General features: G+C 33.3%; 1 protein-coding gene across 14 annotated transcripts in view; it reads right to left on the reverse strand.

Moving 5' to 3' along the window:
- ZNF638 (zinc finger protein 638) overlaps positions 1-20,872 on the reverse strand; it is a 124,875-nt gene that overhangs the window by 22,483 nt on the left and 81,520 nt on the right. For all 14 annotated transcript variants that reach the window (XM_081264310.1, XM_081264304.1, XM_081264311.1 and 11 more), the window contains 9 exons: positions 20,141-20,263; positions 12,196-12,254; positions 11,931-11,980; positions 7,091-7,141; positions 3,704-3,769; positions 2,559-2,645; positions 2,232-2,297; positions 1,832-1,872; positions 201-332 (listed from right to left, as the gene is read on the reverse strand). In XM_081264310.1, coding sequence (XP_081120436.1) covers positions 201-332; positions 1,832-1,872; positions 2,232-2,297; positions 2,559-2,645; positions 3,704-3,769; positions 7,091-7,141; positions 11,931-11,980; positions 12,196-12,254; positions 20,141-20,263 — 675 coding nt within the window. The remainder of the gene's footprint in view (positions 1-200; positions 333-1,831; positions 1,873-2,231; positions 2,298-2,558; positions 2,646-3,703; positions 3,770-7,090; positions 7,142-11,930; positions 11,981-12,195; positions 12,255-20,140; positions 20,264-20,872) is intronic.

The following is a 20,872-nucleotide window of genomic DNA, read 5'->3' on the forward strand; positions in this document are numbered from 1 at the left end:
GACATATTAGTTAGCCATTCCCTCTTATCATTAAAACTATGCCTTAATAGGACAGTATTAAAAATAAATCTGTTTTACATTTTAAAACTCTCTTAGCTTAATGTAAGCATTACTTTGCAATGTTGCTTTTAAATAGTTTCATGAATTTAATGTTTCTCAAAATTAGTGTGCAAACTATCACTAATATTAACAACTCTTACCTTTTTATGAGATGATAAAATCAAAATATCCTTTAAACCACCAAATGGTTTTGTCAAGTTATTAATTTCTTCTATAGAATAGCCTTTATTAGGCAAATTAGAAATAAGTACCACACACATTTCTTCTGATTCCTTCAAAAGAAATTAAGAAATTAGTATTAAAAATTTTAAACTTTTTTTATATTTAAATTTATACTTCACATCATTATGTTAGTACTTAAATTGTGTTTACTACTGAGAAAAGTCTGACCAATTCAGGAGGCTGGAATAAACTTCAAATACAAAACAACCTTTCCCCTTACATTTGCAAATTTACATTCTTCAAATATACAGAGTAACTATAGTCAAACAACCTGTCACTTAGTCCTGATCTGTGGGTTGTTTTCCCCCTGCCATTCGGTGTTTTAAAACATAAGCTTACTTACAACTTCTTTTTTTTTCATGTACTATTGCCATTTCCTATACCTTGTGACACAACATCTTCAATCTCCAAATTAGTGTGTATCTTTTTATCTTCCCAAGTAAGATAATTATTTTTAGGGAACATAAAAAAAGCTTACCCAATTCATTAAGATCCTTACCCAACAACCTAATCCACACTTTGAGGAAGTACTTTCTTTTCTACTGTTACCTATCTTGATCCATTTTATTTTCTAAGATAACTGTTTCATCAATACTATTTTTCTTTTTGTGAATATTGGGAAAATTTCTAAGGATAAGCTATATAGTAAGCTTGGCAATTTTTCACTTTTGTTTAAAAAAAAGGTAGAAACTTATAATTTTCATAAACCCTCTGAGAATGATTTACTGGCACATCATATGTGTAATTCCAGTGCCTCAGGAGACTGAGGCAAGAGGATCTTGAGTTCAAATATCAGCCTCAGCAACTTATCAAATCCCTGAGCAACTTAGCAACACTCTAACTAAAATATAAAAAGGGCTGGGGGTGTGGCTTAGTGGTTATGCACCCCTGGCTGAGTTCAACACCCCATACCAAAAAAATTGTTCCTTTTAAAGTCCTTTAAGGGATTCCTAAAATAAAGTCTACTTAGTGACTTCTTAAAGAATGAATTAATGGATTTGTTACAGCAAAATAAACTTGTGCTTATTAGCACCTGAGTGCCCTTAAAATCTAAACAAATAAAATAGGGATTAATGATACTTTAATATTCTTAATGATAAATATAATTACAAGAAAATAATCAAAGTGAACTTTATGATCTTCAAATAAACTGGAAACTCCACCTGCCCCTCCAAAAGTCCCCACTACATCAAACAACCTCGTGTGTTCTAAAAAATATAATATTAGCATATCTCCTAGGAAGAAAAAAGATACCATGAAATTCTATGAGTTCTAATTTGATGAACTGTTATTTACCCCAAACCCCATTTTAGCTATTCTCAGGGAAAAGTGATCTTTTCAAATATGTACACATTTTTTTGGTAATCTATCCCTAAGATCTACTCTGTAACTCAAGGTTTTTGAACTGAAACCATATATAAGGAGTCACAAATGACTGAATTTTCCACAACACAAATACTGTAAATTTTTTTTACGTGGATCTACAAAAAAACAAAACAACTGTTTTGCCAAAATTTGAGCTTTAAAGAAATAAAACATAAAAACTGACCTTGTTAATTGCTTCATTTTCTGTGACTTCCAAAGCAGCTTCTTAATACCAAAATAATAACAATTATTTTTTTAAAATTCATGTAGATATATTTATTAAAATCTCACTTTACAATGGATTGAACAGAAGCTATATGCACATATTTACAATTGACAAAAGACTAGAAAATTAGTAGGTAATAACTACAAAAGAGACACTGGCTTTTAGATAATTATTTTTTTCCTTTTAAGAGCAAAATTTCGGAATAATCTTGTGTACAACAGTGGTATTTAAAAATACATAGCGGTGCGCGCGCGCACACACACAAACGATACAAAACTTGGTACTGCTTTTCTTAAAATTTTAAAATTTTCCTCTATCCTTAACCATAGGGGAACAAAATAAAATTCTATTGGCCTACCTGAAATAGTTTCTTTGGCACTTTCAGCAGCTTTAGCTTCTGTACTGGTATTTACTTCAGAATTTGCTGCATGAAATAGTCTGTTTTAGTAGTCTACAAAAACACTTATCTAATGAAACTAGTAAATGTAAACAATAACTTAATATTTTGTGATTTCAAGTCTCTTTCACTGTCCTGGTTCAAATCAAACTCAACCTAACACATTTCTCTCTGAAAACAAAATAATCCCTTTGAGGATTTTTAAGGAAAATTTCAAAATACATCCTGAATACACAATAAAAGGATCTAAAAAAAATAAAATATAGAATGATAATACTTCAAGCTTACCTGGTACAGTTACAGGTTTGTTTAAATCTTTGTTTTTGATATTCCCAGCCTTTCTGGCTTCTAAAGACTTCTTTCCAGTAGATTTTCCTTTTAAAACAATCCAACTGTTATTCTACAGGTCTGTTCAATCATTTTAGCATGTTTCATACTAATGTATTAGTAAATGAATTGTTAAACTTTATTGTAAAGCAGTTCTTTCCATATATTCATTATTTCCATTTATTTTCAATATCTGTTTACCAATAGTAAAAGTAAATTTAAGTTGAGATACAATTTAAAAAAAAATATTTTTTAGTTGTAGTTGGACACAATACCTTTATTTTATTTATTTATTTTTATGAGGTGCTGGGGATCAAACCCAGAGCTTTGCATGTACTAGGTGAGCACTATACTGCTGAGCCACAACCCCAGCCCAAGATACAATGTTTTGTTGATGGCCTTAAATAAATTTAACCTTCATGTAGTAGAAACATAATCACAGAAGCAAAACATGTTTTAGAATTTTTGCAAAGGTTCTTTGATACTAGTCTAAGAAAAGATACCACCACTAAGAAGATCATGCTAAGTTTCAAAAAGCTACATTTATTTAAAATAACGTACTTAGAGAGAAAATGTACTATTTCTTTACAGAGAAATTCATTCTACTAACATGGAAAGAACTAAACTTTTAAAGTAACAAACATCAAAAAAATTATACAAGCTAGGAAAGGTAATGTGAAGCAAAAATTCAAAAAAAAAAAAAAGAACAAAGCAAAGACTAAATTATTTATAGGAGAGAATGACAGAGTAGCCTGATTATATGATTATAAATCTGTCAAACTATACAATCTATAAAACTACATATATAGTTAAATATAATCAATACAATCTATAAAGCTATATATACAGATGTGTGCATGTGTGAATAAATAAAATATAGCTATGAGTTATATCACTGCACAAAAATGTATCTTTAATGGCAGTTTACTATCCAAGATAAAAGTATCAACAAATAAAAGTCCTATATAGGTCATAGCAATATCTACTTCAAGATGTTATTAAATACTAAAAATTATTTGTGAATTTAAAATTTGTTTCTGATATTGTATTTGTATGCTTTAGGGAAGAATTAAAAGTAAACGTAATAAAACCTCTTTTAGTCTTACCTGTTTTGATAGCTTTAACTTTAGCAGCTACTGTTACCACAGATTTTACAGAACCCGCTGATTTCCCTAAATAAGAAAAGCTACAGTCAAAACTGGTTTATTTAACTAGTATCAACAATCTCCAAAGAACGAACTTCACAGAGAAAGAATATACGCACAACTGAACATCTTTTATTTGAAATATAAAATGCTGTATCATCTTGGAAAGCACAGATGATTTCCTAAAATCCAGCTATGATAATTTCTTCAGGGGGAAAAGAAATCACTGACATAAGAATTCATTCCCCTACTAGGATATGTGTAAATGGTATTAAGGTGAGTTAAACGAATCTCTAAATGTATGGATCAACTAGAAGCTAAATTATTAATTCTAAGGACATAAAAACAATTCCAAATCCTACACTTTCAATGGTTCCAAAACCAGTTATACACAGAACCTCCAAGATCCAAGCTTCCCTTGCTGTCAGTTGACCAAAAAATTCAAAACATCTCAAAGTCACATAAAGACTGTTTCTGACTCATTCCTAATGTGTTCTAGCTGTTCAAGACTATTTAATTGCTTTTTGCCTACACATAGATTATTGTTGCTTACTTTCTGTGATGATGCTATTTATAGAGATTGTGATCATCAAAGTTGCAGTAAAGATCACTAAAAAGGGGCTAGGGTTGTGGCAGAGTGGTAGAGCACTTGCCTAGCATGTGGGGGGCACTCAGTTTGATTCTTAGCACTACATATAAATAAATAAAGAACCATTAACAACTAAACAATATTAAAAAGAAAAAAAAAAAAGATCACCAAGAAGCCAAAAACCTCACCATTCTGAAATTTAGCTTTGAATTTTAGAATCTATAACAACTCAGCAAGAAAATGCCATAAATCTAAGTTGAGTTCCAAGTTAAATTAAGAAGATGTGGCCAGGCACAGTGGCACATGCCTATAATTCCAGCAGCACAGGAGGCTGAGACAGGAGGATCAAGAGTTCAAAGCCAGCCTCAGCAACAGTGAGGTACTAAGCAACTCAGTGAGACCCTGACTCTACATAAAACACAAAATAGGGTTGGGGATGTGGCTCAGTTGTCAAGCGCCCCTGAACTCAATTCCTGGTGCCCGACCACTGCCATAGCAAAAAAAAAAAAAAAAAGATGTGGGGGCATTAATGATTTCTGCATACATTTCCTCATATATAAACAAAGGTGCTTGGAGATTGTCACAACTATCTAACAGTAACCTTGTAAGAATACAACCATACTTTTGAAAAATTAAATCAATCTCTCTCTCTCTCACACACACACACACACACACACACACACACACCCTGGGACAGGGAGAGAGAATTGAGGGGGGTGGAGAAAGACAGACACACAGAGGGAGGGAGGGAGGAAGAGAATAACTGACATCCATAAAATCCAATAGTAATAGTGTACAAATCCACCTTTTATATTCAAGGACAGACCATAATCGTTGTTCTAAAACAGCAACATGAAAGGTATCTTTCAATTTTGCTTTTCAGAGTTTCATATACCCAAAGATTGAAAGTATTAAATGGAAAAATTCTGAAATTAAACAATTTATAAGTAACTTTGTGTCATTCTGAGTCCTGCTTCATTCTGCCCGAGATGTGAATGTGCTATTTATCCAGCATATCAACAATGTATACCTGGTCCATTAGTTACTCAGTAGCAGTCTCTGATATCACACTATTATTTGAGCATTTGTGTTTACTTAACTACTTAATTATGGCCCCAAAGCTCAAGAGTAGTGATGCTGGGCTGGGTTGTGGCTCAGTGGTAATACGTTCACCTCACATGTGTGAGGCATTGGGTTCAATCCTCAGCACCACATAAAAAATAAATAACTACATGTGTCCATCCTACAACTGAAAAAAAAAAAAAGTGTTGTGATGCTGACAATTCACACATGCCAAAGAAGCTGTTAAGTGCTTCTTACTTTCACTGAAAGGTGAAAGTACAATTGGTAAAATATTTTTAGAGATCATATTCCCTTAACTTTTTATTATTTTATTATCATTTTTACTGTGCCTAGCGTATAAAATAAACTTTATCACAGATATTTATGTGACAGAAAAACAGTATATGTGTGGTTTGGTACTATCTGCAGTATCAGATATCTACTGTGGGTTGTGGAACATATCCCTGTGAGTACAGGAACTACTGCACCAATTCTTTACAATCCGTCACACAACTAGTCAATTCTTAGTAATTTGTAAATTTTTTTAACACTTATTATTTTTTTAGTTGTAGGTGGACACAATATCTTTATTTTATTTTTAGGTGGTGCTGAAAATTGAACCCAGTGCCCACATATGCCAGGTAAGCACTCTACCACTGAGCTACAACCCCAGGCCCCAGTAATTCGTAAATTTTACTACACTGAAGTAACTTTGCCCCAGTAAGCCTATCATGCGTTTCTTTTACTATCTCTATTATTATCACAAGTCAATTCACTTTCCTATTTCCAATTGTACACCAAAATTTGAGAAGGAAAAAAAAAAAAAAAGCCAGCATCTATTTCCAACATCCCTTGCCCTAGTAATAATTCCTCAAGAAATACAAAGATGACTCTTGGGATGTTTCTAGCAGCTTTATCTCCCAGCCTACCAAATCTCTACCAGTGACTTCCATACCCTTCCTATCAAAGTAATAATGAACTGTTGATAAATAAATGCAGTCTTAAGACAAGTTTCCTTGCAATATAAGACCCCCTCAGATGACTGCTTCTAAGAAACTGCTACATGAAAATTCTGGGTCTGCCACTGACAGTGGTATTTCCCAGTAAAAAGCTACTTCTTTTCCTGTTTAATACTGTAGGGAAGACAATTTAATTCACTGCTCTTATCCACTTAAAGATGACCCTGAATTAACCTGCATTTAGTAGAAATGGAAGGGAAAGGAAAAGGAAGCATTATGCCAGAGTAAAGAAAATAATAATAATTACTTTAAAACTCACTAGTCTTATAAAAACTGCAAAGAGATCATGTTTGCTTTCTGGACTACTGTATAAAACAAAGTAAGAGACAACATCAATGAAAGAAAAGGAAGAAAATATCTGTGATGTTCATTATAAGAAATACTTTCTCCAGTTAAATTATCTTACTTCGATAATTACTTTAAGGAAAGAATGTTATGCACTAAATCTCGTTTCTCAGAATTGCAGGATGACTATATATTTTGAGAATTAATATACATTCAATAAGACTGTATCACATGAAATCCAAGACTACTGCTACACATTCTTAATTTAAAGTTAGCTAATGTGTCTAGATCTTAACTGTAAACACACCTGGAGGACTGAGGTGGCTCAGTGGTAGAGCACTTGCTAGCATGCGAAAGGACACTGTTTCAATCTCCCCCCTCCCCAAAAATTACCTGTAGATTTGTTTACTTTGACTGAAGATGTCTTGGTTTGTCCAGTTTTGGCTAAAATAACAAGAAAAATATTTCAATAACACATTATAATAACATCATTTGGGTTAAGGTAAGAGCTAACCTGGCCCTAATTTTGATTATGTGTATGGCAAGAAACATCCCAAGATGTTCTTGAGGAATTATTACTAGGGCAAATTCTTAAAAGATGAACTTGATGTGTCAAAAGGTACACACTAAATTTTTAACAATTAATATTAAAAGAGCCCTCCAGTGTGGCTGTACCAATTAATATTCCCATCAAATATGAGAGTGGGGCTTCTACATTTCCACTCAAACATAACAACTTATGTTTGAGTAACTTAACCATAAGCTTAACTCAGTGACAAAAGTTATGAAATCTTTCCAATGTGACATCAACACTGGTATGATTTAATTTTTGTTAATGAGAAAAGTTGAATCAATTTTCACGTTTAAATATCATCCTTATTTCTTACATCCCTACATCATCTTACCTACTTATTCTATTTGCCAAATTTCTCTTTAAGTTGTTGACATTTTCCTCATTTACTAGCCCCCTTTAAATATTAAGAAATGTTTATGTAAAAGTATTTTTTATGTAATCAAATGTCTTCCTATTTGGAATGAATTTCCTCATTTTGGAATTTAAAAAATATGTTGTCCACATTTAAAAATATCTTTACCAGGCTATGTGACACATTAAATTTCTGATCCAATGGTTATTTTGATATAAATACTTAACTTTTCTGGGGGGAATACCGGTGATTGGACTCAAGGGCACTTGACCACTGATTCACACCCCCAGCCCTATTTGTATTTCATTTAGAGACAGGGTCTCACTGAGTTGTTTAGCATCTTGCTTCTGCTGAGGCTGCCTTTGAACTCCCAATCCTCCTGCCTCAACCTCCTAAGCTGCTGGGATTACAGTCATGCGCCGCTGCACAAGATTTAACATTTAAATGATGGAAAAATAAAATTAAAAATGTTCCCTTACCCAGCAAGTAAAGGATACAAAGACTTATTAACACAAATTATTAATACCAAGTGATTTAATGTATAAATTATTACTAGAAGAGAGCTGCAAACTTTTAACAGAGTAGGAAAGTCAGGGCAGGTACTGAAGAAACTGAGACAGGCCATAAAGAATGGATTAAAATTGGCCTTAACCCTACCCCACAAAAGAAAGTTTTCACTGACCTTTTGTATAGAATTATTTTATTTTATTTTTAAATCCAGTGCCTTACACATGCTAAGGAATGCAGCCACAGCCCCTTCACTGATTTTTTTTACCTTTAGCACCTTGCCTGGTACTTGTTAAGTAGGTACTAAGTAAAGCTCACTGAGAGTCAGACAACAATTACATGAATGGTCAGCATAAGTAAAGAACTGAGAGATGAATGAGCATAGCATGCCTAGAATATAAATTGTTCTGAGAGGCTAAAACATAGCTGAGTTTTGAGGTAGAAAAAGGAAGATGAAGCCTTCAGAGGGCAAAGGGTAATTTATGTAAAGATGAAGAATTTGGACTTTATTCTATACTAGATTTTAAAAAGGTTAAAAGGTAGGCACAGTGGTGCATACCTATAATCCCAGAGACTTGGGAGGCTGAGCAGGAGGATCAAGTTGGAGGTCAGGCTCAGTAACTTAGAAAGACCCTGTCTCAAAATAAAAAATAAAAAGGTCTGGGGATGCAGCTCAGTGGTAGAGCTCCCCTGGGTTCAATCCATGGTAATTGTTTTAAATGAGACGAGTACATCTGAGGGTATGGAGAAGGTTTAAATATGTATAAGAGATGTAACTGATCCTTAAAGACATGGAAAGGAGAGAATCAACTAGGAAAAAAAGCATAGCATGAAAAATGGAGCAAACTTTTAGGGAAACTATTAAGATAAAAGAAGAACAGTGATCAAGAGAGATTAAGAACAAGCTCTGTAATCATTTATTATTTTCATAATTATATATTTTTTGTATGTGTGTGGTACTGGGAATCAAACACAGGGCCTTGCACATGCTAGGCAAGCACTCTACCACTGAGTTATATTCCCAGCCCCTATAATTACATTTAAAATAAAGTAATTTTCATCTGGGAATTCATTTTGATAGCAGTAGTTTTATGCAGGCGAAACACTTTGAAATCATACAGTTTGAGTCCTAACTCTTCATGTGGTCTTCAGTAAGACAAATAACTTCTCTGAATCTGTTTACTTATTTAAAAATGAGAAAAGATTACATAAAGTAACCAACATAAATACATTAAGTGCCCAGTGTAAATAACATAACTCAAATAGATGCTCAAAATTTGACTTACCCCTGTTTTCCCTTTTTGGGAACAGATTGTTAGTAGAACTTTTTGCTTAAAAAAAAAATCACTATTATTTACACACTATATTCTAAAGGTAAATCAATTAATCACCTTTACCCTGGTTCTATTTTTTTCTTTTGGTCACAGCACTTCTCACTTTCTAAAACACATATTATTTAATGTTTTTATTTCTTTCATATTAGTATTGGGTGAGAATTTAAAAGTCTCCCTTTATGATCAAATTTATATTTTTGCCTCTTCCTCACAGCTTCACTCTTTTTGATGTGCTTATAATCAAACTGTCTTTAATTGACTTTTCATATCACTCTTTAATCTGACATATCTAAATTCAAAAAAGATATTGTATACCATTCTTTCACCTAACACTTCTTTATAGGTTCCTCTCTTTCTATATTTACATTAGAAAATAGGAAGTGCTTAGTATTTAACTTGAAGCATTTTTCTTCACAGTAATTATTTTTATTATATTAGAAAAACTTAACATTTATACTTTACACTTAGAAAACTTCCTACATATCTGCATTCCACATTCAATGCCATATGACTAGCTATTAAAGATATTCAGGAGATGTTCTAAAATAGCTGAATTCTGGCTAAATTGAAATCTAACATGTTTTTCCCAAGCTAAAATAAATAAATAAAACTGTGGCTATGTTTTTCTGTAATAACCAATATTACCACTCTTTTTTTTTTTTGTAGTTGTCGATGGACAGCATGCCCCTATTTTATTTGTTTAGTCTTATGTGGTGCTAAGGGTTAAACCCAGTGCCTCACACATGCTACTAAGCAAGCGCCTTGCTGCTGAACTACAGGCAAACCCAATATTACCATTCTTGGAGCAAAATTCATCCAACCCAAAACTTTAAAATTATTATATTCCTTTAATATTTATATCTTACTAAAAAAATTCCACATAACAAAATTCAAACTTTACCTTCATATGCCATTCTAATTAACCTTTTCATATCAAGTCCTAATTACCCCAAGTGAATCCAACTGTTTCCTCAATAGGACTTTTCAATCTCTCCATTTATCAATCTATGTAAGAATCCTAAACAACTAGTAGATGGCTCCATATTTTCTATGGCAATTTTACCCAGGGTCTGTACCAACTTTTACCAATTTTAGAGTAAAAATGGAGTGTACTTTAGCCAAGCTTAGGAAACAGAGGATTAAACAAAACTGAAAATAAATGTTTCACGGATTTAAAAAAAAAAATAGTACATTCCCCAAATTTTATCTGACCCAAATCATCTTCTAGAAATTACTCTCATGCAACACATTTTGGGAAATGTTATTCACTGGATCAAATAAAAAACTCCCCAGCATGACTCCTAAAGGCCTTCTACAGAGTGCTTCCTCAGTTTTACTGCCTTTGTTATGCCATCTCCCTGCAAAAGGTAATCTTGTTTCTATGTAATACTTGGTTTTTTTTTTTAATATTTATTTTTTAGGTGTAGTTGGACACAATACTTTAATTTATTTATTTTTATGTGGTGCTGAGGATCGAACCCAAAGCCATGATAGGTGAGCGCTCTACTGCTGAACTATAACTCCAGCCCTCTATGTAATACTTGTAATATATACATCATCTAATTTAAAATCTTAGTCAAAATGACTGCCACAGTACCTCCATTAATGTCCAATGCTTCATTACTTTATCCAACTAAACATTATTAGAGAAAGGAGATAATTTTACACAATCCAATTTTCCAGTCACTTGGTTAATAATTTCAGTACCTCAAATCTTATCTTATTCTGAATAGAAATCCAAAACTCACTATATACCTGCCATCCCCAAACAGAACATACAAAAAACAACTTAATTCTCTGATTATATTTCATGTCTGCTTTATTTTAGTTTTCTTTCTGTCATTCACTATTAATCTATTTATCCTTACTAGTCTCAAGAGGGTATATTTTGGCAGCAATTTTTTTCTAGTCCTAACTGGATTGAGGGAAAAAGATAACAGTTTTTCAAAACTATGCAAAATTCATTTAGCTAGATTCATAAAAAAGACATGAAGTACCTTCCTGAGTGTAAAGAAACAACTTTTAGCACCCAAATGTAATAATATCTATTTACTTAGTCTTTTGTTATTGTTGTTGTTATTTACTTTTTGGCTCTCAGCTAACTTTAAAAACCAAAGGGAAACAGGTAAGCAATCTTACCAAACCTTTCTTTACATTTTATCTTGTGGTTTATTGGGAAAGGTTCGAGCGAAGTATTATAAAAACTAACCTAAATATGTAAAAATACAGCTATAGCTATTAAATATGGAACTACAATAGGTCATTTATATACATTATCTCATAGAGTCCTTATCTTTATTCCAGATATTCTGTATTACAGAGCACTAAATATTAAATGCTTACTTAATACAATTAAAGAATGCAATTTAAAGTATAATAATGACTTTCAAGCATCATCTTGTAAAAACATTCAAGTGAAATGACAAAACACCCTCATTTGGATGAATATTAAAGTTAACAACTTACCAGAAGTTGAAGTAACAGTTTCAACAGTTTTTGAAGCATCTGCATCTTTCCTATTTAAAAGAAGAAAAAAATTAGCAACCAACTTAGAAGTTCTATAAAATTTTAAAAATGCAGCATTCAAAACTAAAAAAGGTAAAGATCATTCCACTGGAACAATGTCCCATTTAAATTATAGTTATGGTGATTTAAAATACAGTTTTAAAATTTAAATTTTTCAATTCATATACACATTAATTCTCACATATGAAACCATAGAATCACTTACTTTAAAGCAGATGCAGCTAATTTCTTTGAGTCTGAAGTTTTCTTCTTCATTTCTTTGTTCTATAAACGAAAAATATTTAACAAAAATTTTAGCTTTCTCCCAATTATAAAAATTTAGAAAATGCACAAAAGCAAAAGGAATTCAAAAAGAAAAATAAAAACCATTTAAAATCTTCCTACTATGAAGTATAAATGCTTATTTACCCTTTTTTCTACATACAGATAGAATAAAAATATTTCCTTCAATTTGTGATCATACAGCAGAATTTTATATTTTCTCATCACTCACATACATTTTTCTTTTTCTTTTTTTTTTAAGAGAGAGAGAGGAGAGAGAGACAGAGAGAGAGAGAGAATTTTTAATATTTATTTTTTAGTTCTCAGCGGACACAACATCTTTGTTGGTATGTGGTGCTGAGGATAGAACCCGGGCCGCACGCATGCCAGGCGAGTGCGCTACCGCTTGAGCCACATCCCCAGCCCCATTTTTCTAATCATTATCTTTCAAAAACATGATTTCTCATAGTGTTGTGACATTTCAGATGTCTAACTGCCAGCACTCCAATTCAATCAGGGTAAATTACTTAGCTTTGATTAATACAATTGACTCAGAAGGATCTCTGCTTCTGTCCTTGCCTTTTCATCTACTCACACCCTATTGACAACATAAAGTCAGATTAAACCTGCCATTCCTAGCCCCGAAAACTTTCCCACACTCAGAGCAAAAGCCAGTACTGTAATCTCTCCATTTCTGTGTGGTATACATTCTAAAAATCCCCAGTGGATAACTGAAACTACAGATAGTATTAAACCCTATATATACTGTATTTTTTCCTTTACATACATACGTACCTGTGACAGTTTAACTTTCAAATTAGGCACAACAACAGATTAACTACTACTACTAATAAAATAGAACAATTATAAAAATATACGACAATAAAAATTTATGCAAATATGGTCTCTTGAAATATCTTATTGATTACACTTTTACCTTTTCACTTAAAAAGAAGCACTTTACAGTTTCTCTTTGGCATATACAAATTTCCAGCATCAATATCCTTGCACTTTAGGACTATAATTAAGTAAAATAAGGGTTATTTAAACACAAGCACTGTAACACCTCCACATTTAGTGTGAAAACAGACCACTAAGTGACTAATGGGAAGTTACACAGCATGGATATGCTAGACAAAGGGCTCATTAATGTTTCTGGCAAAGACAAAGCACAACAGCTGGAAATTTCGTCACACTACTCACAATGGCACACAACTTAAAACTTATGATTGTTTCTTTTAATATTTTTGGACCAGAGCTGACACCAGTAACTGACACTGTAGATAAAAGGTGAACCTAATAGCCTGTAAAGGTTTCCTCCAAATGTTTCACTACTCTCTACTCCTCAAACCACCATTTATCTTCCACCCTCAACCTCAAGCATCCTTCTTCTCTTCAAACAAGCTAGTGTGGAACTAAGTGATTTACAACTAAGTGCTGTTCCTTCTCTGTGAGACATGGCTTGATCCCCAACCCTCTTCAGGTACTTCTTCAAATACCTCCTTTTCAATGATACCTCCCTCAATTACCTTATTGAAAATTCCAGTTTCTTGTTCCCAGTAAGAATACTTCTACTCCCCTTTCCTGATGGTTTTTCACTACCACCCTTGTTGCCAATAGACATGATACACATGTTAATTTATTGATGGTCTATTCTCTCTATCTCTTAAACTCTGTGATACCAGGGACTTTGTTGTATTCCACACTCTATTCAAGTGCCTAAAAATCATGTAGGGCAATTTGTGAACATTCAGTAAAATCTGCTAAATTGAGATGATTTTCATAATAGTTCTCATGTAATTTTACATTTTCTGTTCTTCTGGGGAATTTCTGCAATTTCCTCTCTGTACTATAAAGGACTGTATTCCAAATGTCTCCATCACCTCAATGATTCAGAAGATATTAAATCTCCTATTTTTATTTTGTTACTTTCAATTTTAAAAGAAACTCCAAACTACTAATTTCCTCTGTATAAGTTTTAAAAATTTTAGCCCTCACATCCTGCTACATTCCAATTTTGGAGTGGAGAGGGGATACTGGGGATTTAACCCAGGGGCACTTTATCACTGAGTTCGATCCCTAGTGCATTTTTTTTTTTTTTTTTGAGATAGGGATTGATCCAGGGGTGTTTAGCTACTGAACCACATCTCCAGCCCCTTTATTAATACTTTATTTAAAGATAGCCCTTGTTGAGTTGCTTAGGGTCTTGCTAAGTTGCTGAAGGTGGCTTTGAACTCATGATCCTCTTGCCTCAGTCTCCTGCACCAGGAATTACAGGTGCATGCCACCACACCTAGCACAAATTTTTGATGATATAGTTTGGCATAAAATTATCTTTTTTAATAATTTATGCTATATTAATTTATCAATGTGATTATTTTGACTGTACATTTTATATAATTCTCCATTTCTTAAGTTCTTTGTTTTATATTACTTCCTAAAAAAATACGTAAATGAATTAACTTTCTAAGCCCATACATGTCTGAAAATATTATCTTAAGTTATATTAGAATCACTTGCAATAGATATACTGAATTGCAATAAATCACAGTCTTTTCCCGTACAACCCTGATAATGTGTTGTTCCACTCCTGAAGGCTGGATTACTTCTTGTATTTTACTGTGTCTACCTAGATCACTGTAGGTCACCCCTCTCCTTCATAACCAAGAAATATTAAAATCTTCACAGCCATTTAAGTGATGTCCTCTTTCTGAAGTTTCAATTCTGTGTAGATTAGGTTTTTTAGATTTACCTACCAAGCTTTTCCTCTTACATCAGTTTCAGCTCTTTAACCTTTTCTCATATATAAGGCATAAAGATAGGACTATGTCTGTCTTGTTCACCACTATATAACTTCTGCAGATTCTACACTGTCAAACTCATAATAGATGCTTAAGAAAGTTTTTTATTTAAAATGGAATCAAGGGCTGGGGATGTGGCTCAAGCGGTAGCGCGCTCGCCTCGCATGCGTGCGGCCCGGGTTCGATCCTCAGCACCACATACCAACAAAGATGTTGTGTCCGCCGAGAACTAAAAATAAATATTAAAAATTCTCTCTCTCTCTCCTATCTCACTCTCTCTTTAAAATGGAATCAACCCTCATCTGAATTCTAATCACATTTTTTTGCTTTTATCACCTTGCTAACTCACTAGATTTTCTATAATGCTCAAATGCTTACTTTCTCCCCAAATTATTTTTCATTTCCATGCAATCTTCTTGGCTGTTCCAGTTTTAGATATAATATCATACATGTTGCTAAAAAATATCAAACTGAAATTTCTGAAGTATTGCTTATTTGTACAGGGTGAGCCACAACAATAGTTCATAGCTCTAAGGGTTTTGTTTTGGGGCAATCTGATCACACTTTTTTTCTAGAGTAAGGGCTCCTGTCCCTTTAAAAAATTTTTTGTGAGTATATGCCTGAAGTTATTTCTCTGGGGGCGGGGGTGGAGGGGTTCTCGGAATACTTGTTTTCAGGTTATGAGTAACAGTAATAAAGGGACTAGTTCAGAAGGAAGAATCACTGTTTAGGAAAGAGATTTATGCTGGCTTATTATTAAATATAAGTAACTGAGTTTCCATCAGTTATGCGAATCTATATTAATATAAATATATTAGAAATTTTTACCTATTCTAAAAATTTCTTTATTGACTCTGAAAAGCAGCAAAACGGGGAAAACTTATGTAAAACACGTCAGAGGCAGTCCTAACATCAATTTGGGCAGGTCAATTAAGTTTCATCTTGGTTCTAACTACTCATGCCAAAAATCATGATCTGGACCATGAAAACAACAGCACAGTCCTTTTTTTTTTTTTTTTTTCTAATTTGGGTTTCCAGTTTATTTTTGGCTTGCTTTGGCAGGAAAACTCAATGTCTTCCACTTACTCTGTTAACAGGCCAAAAAGACTGTCCACATACTTCCCGTCTGAAGAAGGCACAACCAGAGTTCTGTTGGAGTTCCCCTCCAGTCAATGCCTAGGAATGCTGTTCTATCACAACAGAGGGAGTCATGAGTTAGCTGTCTAAGCCTCCTTAAATTCAGCATCATCAAACCATATTTAAAGAAGAACATCAATATTTTTGACAGGTGGATGACATGTTGTCCAGCCTCTGGTGTTGACAGTTTCCCCTATGCATTTCTAGAAAAATCATGATAGCAAATATGTCTGGATTCTTGGGCTTAAGTCATTACCTTAACAAATCTTACAAAAAAAATTGTCTAAAAGGATTTTAATCTGTTTGAAACACTCTAATTCATTAAATGTATTCTTATCTGTTTTCCTAAACATTAAAGAATAAATAAGACTGGCTTCCCCACTTCTCCAAATCTAATAACCAGCTAAGTTTTGCTTAATAATCATTGGTTTAAATTACTTTACTTTCCTATTTTCAAGATTACTAATCTACAAAAAATAATACCATTATACAAGATGAACTGACTAGATGAATTTTCTAATTTTTTTTTTCTAATTTTCAGCGCTCTCTTGATTCCTCTCCACTTTGGTCAAACTGCTAGGCTTTCTTTGCTTTCAAGTCACTTGCTGAATTTCAGTTCATTCTCCAAACCAATTCCAGACGCATCATCCTAATTAATCCCTTCCATTATGTTCAAACCTTTGAATAAGATTTACCTGTCAATAGGATAAAGCTTAAGTTCTGAAATTATGCATTCTATCCTTGCTTCTCCTTACCCTCCTCCCCAACTTAAATGGCCATGTGTGGTAGTTCTAGGAAATTAAATAGTTAAATGTTTCTGGGTAACTCATTCTTTCAAACCCATTTATTTCCTCCTTTCTGATTAGAATATAGAAATGATGCCAGAAGATATAGCAACCATCTTACAACTGAAGGTGAAAGCTACATGCTAAAGATGGTAGAGAAGAAAGATGGGTTAGGTTCCTCAAGATATTATGGAAGCTGTTGCACCAGCTCTGGATAAACTACATAAAGATTTCCTAGTAAAACATAAAGGTGGGGCTGGGGATGTGGCTCAAGCGGTAGCGCACTCGCCTGGCATGCGTGCGGCCCGGGTTCGATCCTCAGCACCACATACCAACAAAGATGTTGTGTCTGCCAAGAACTAAAAAATAAATATTAGAAAAAAATTCTCTCTCTCTCTCTCTCTCTCCCCCCCACACACACACTCTCTTAAAAAAAAAAAAACATAAAGGTAATTCTTATTTAATAAATTGGTGGTAAGGTTTCTGTTAAATGAAACTGAACAAAATCCTAAATGATATAATCAGCAATACTGAGGGTCACCATATACTTCATTATCCAAACCAAGACAACAAGAATGGACAGCATGCACATAGCAGGGAAAACTAGGATGATGCATTACCCGACTAGTGGCTACTGAAAAATAAATAAAAAGTAAAGCCCCTTTCTCTTAGAGAAATATGTTTTATATGAATATATGTATTCTTATAAACTTAACGCCCTTAAGTATACAGAACTGTTTATAAAAAATTATAAAACTGGCTAATGGACATAAAATGAAATTTAAATTAATGGAGCAATAAACCATGCTTTTAAAGAGAAAGACTCGGTGAATTTGTATTTATACAAATTCAGTATAGTATCAATTAAATCTCAGGGAGACTTTTCAGAGAATCTAAACTGATTCTAAAACCAACATCAGTAAATATTCAAGATAAACCAAAATAAATTTAAATAATATCTAAAAATAGAACTCTACATATGATAGCTTATACCTTTTAATCTCAGCTACTGGGGAGGTTGAAGCAAAAGGATCAAAAGTTTGAGGCCAGCCTCTCCAACTTAGCAAGACCCTGTCTCCAAATTTAAAAAAAAAAAGGTAAAAGGGCTTGAGTTGTAGCTTAGTGATAAAGCACCCATGGGCTTAGGGCTGGGAGGAATTCTTGTCAGAAAGATAAGGAAATATTATAAAGTTACATAATAATTATTATAATAATTTATACCACATAGTAACACCATAAAAATGATTAGATTCATGTAACAGAATAATCTAAAACAGACCTATGTACATAAAGAAATTTAAAGAGGTAAAATCAATAAGGATAATTAAATCAATAAGGATAGAGTAGGTATGAGTAGCAATGGGTTAATTGCTACTCATTTTATATATAATACCAAGCCTAACCCCACATTATACCATGAAAAATAGATTAAGAAAATAAAGGAAGTGTATCTTTCTGGCACTGATATAGTGAAGGTATTCCAAAACATGATAAAAGGGGAAAAAAGCAAAAGCCACAGAGGAAAATACCAGTCCAGTTGAACACATGGAAATTAAAAACTTATGTGCATATATACATATATATATATATATATATATGTAAGTATGTGTATACACTCAGACACAGATACTTATATAACACAAAATTAGTATCCAGGATAATAAACACCTTTAAATGAATTTTTGGGGGTGTGGGAGGGTACCAGGGATTGAACCTAGAGGCATTTAAACACTAAGCCACATCCCCAGCCCCTTTTCTATTTTTTATTCAGAGACAGGATCTCACTAAGTTGCTGAGGCTTGTTTTGAACTTATAATCCTCTTGCCTCAGCCTCCTTAGCCCCTGGGATCATAGGCAAGTGCCACCACTCCAGCTCAAATGAATTTTTAACTGATAAGAACCCACTGGGAGAAAGAAACCAACAACTCACTAAAATACCTAGTAAAAAATAGCTAATAATTATATAAAAATACGAAAGTTCACTATATGCAAATTAAAATTAGATGCCATGGGGATGGGGGTATTGGGGATTGAACTCAGGATATTCAACCACTGAGCCACATCCCCAGCTATTCTGTACTTTATTTAGAGACACTGAGTTGCTTAGTATTTTGCTGTTGCTGAGGCTGGTTTTGAACCCACGATTCTCCTGTCTCAGCCTCCCAAGACACCGGGATTACAGACATGCACCACCGTGACCAGCTTAGATACCATTTTTGATATACTGACTTTTTAAAACTAAAGAAATTAAAATATTGCTAATTTAGAAATACCAGTCCTCACACAAATTGCAAGGTTATATGACACTGCAACTACTTTGTAGACAATCTAATACTATGTATTACTGTATATCCTATAACACAAAAGGATGATCTGTGAGAGACATATAACAAGAAGACTAAAGTCTTATTTATAATGGTGAAAGACCTAGAAATAACATAAACATCAACCAATAAGGAACCTTAAAATAATTGTAAAATATAAAGTAATGCCTCACAGAAAGCAAAAATGAGAAAAACGCCTCATATAGTAATACGGATAGACTATTATTGGGAAATGTTTGATATAGAACCTTGCTGTATTCTACAACAAATACAAAAATAAAAGAGCACACACAAAGCAATACTATTGAAGATTTTAAAATAATTCTATTGATATTTTCTTTCAACTAAGCACAGAAAACAGTCTAAGCAAGAATAAACTCATAAAAATTAGCACTTCTAAGGAAATAAGGATCCCAAAAGAACATATCATCTCTAATTTTGTTTATATAAAACAGACAAAACTCAACCATGGCTTCAGAAAGGAAGTGAGGAAATACCTGTGGGCAGCAGAGAGGTTTTGAGGATCAGCAGCTAAGGATGTTATCAATGTTCTGTTTTGTGATATAGGTGGCAGTTCACAGACACTTGCTAGTTTTGTTTTACATATGGTTAAGTATATGTAAAGTATGATCCTAGTCTGTTGCTTGTTATTTAAACCATTGTGGTGCTATATATGTGTATGCATAAAGAGTTTTTAAAATTTCAGTGTATCTGAATTTATACACATAATCTGTTGGGCTAACATTTACATTTCATAAAGTTTTTTGCATGTATGCCACACTTAAACAAAAGGTTAAAATAATCAACAACAACAAAACTTCTAGTACCAAAATTCAATTTACCTGAGCTTTTTTCTTTCCTGGAACACTTATTTTCACACTTTTTCCTTTTATCACAAGAGGTGATGTTTCAGTATACTTCATGACTGCAGTAATTGCTTCTTTAAATTCCATTTCCAAGTAAGCCTAAAATGAAATTTATTTCTTTTTCAGTCAAAAAAAAAAAAAAAAGGGGGGGGTACCTTTTAAAAGCCCCTGTGTTTTAAAATGGACTTAATACTTCCTTAAGGAACAGAAAACTATGAAATTAGTTTAAGGCCCAGTTGCTTTTGCCTCTCTTTGTTTCACTTGATCATTTGATCTTAAGCATGTTTCACGCATGAAAAGGATATTTAACCTCATAGAATCTCTATACTGTTACCAAGACAGGAAGAGGGACCCAGAAGTCCATGGCAGGCTCATGTAACAAGAAGGAATAGCAAGGCAGGGTTAACTGAACAACAGGAGTAAAGCCAGGATCTTGTCTAGCTTGCTCAAACCTGAACATGTTTAAGGCTTCCTGCAGTAAAGATGACACTACCACTGTGTTCCCTTATCTTAACTCACACCTATGTTCTCTGCTTTAGTTTTAGGGTTCCTCATAGTTCTAAACTTTATCAGATGAGCTATAGGAATATCCCCCACATGCAAAAAATACTTATCATACAAAGAAAATAATTTATTTTAGTATAACTCCACTGGTGTAAAATATGGCACACCATCTATTTTTGTAAAGTTTTGGGAACATGCTTGCTC

Source organism: Spermophilus citellus (assembly GCF_964194105.1).
Source record: "Spermophilus citellus genome assembly, chromosome: 13".
NCBI lineage: Eukaryota > Metazoa > Chordata > Mammalia > Rodentia > Sciuridae > Spermophilus > Spermophilus citellus.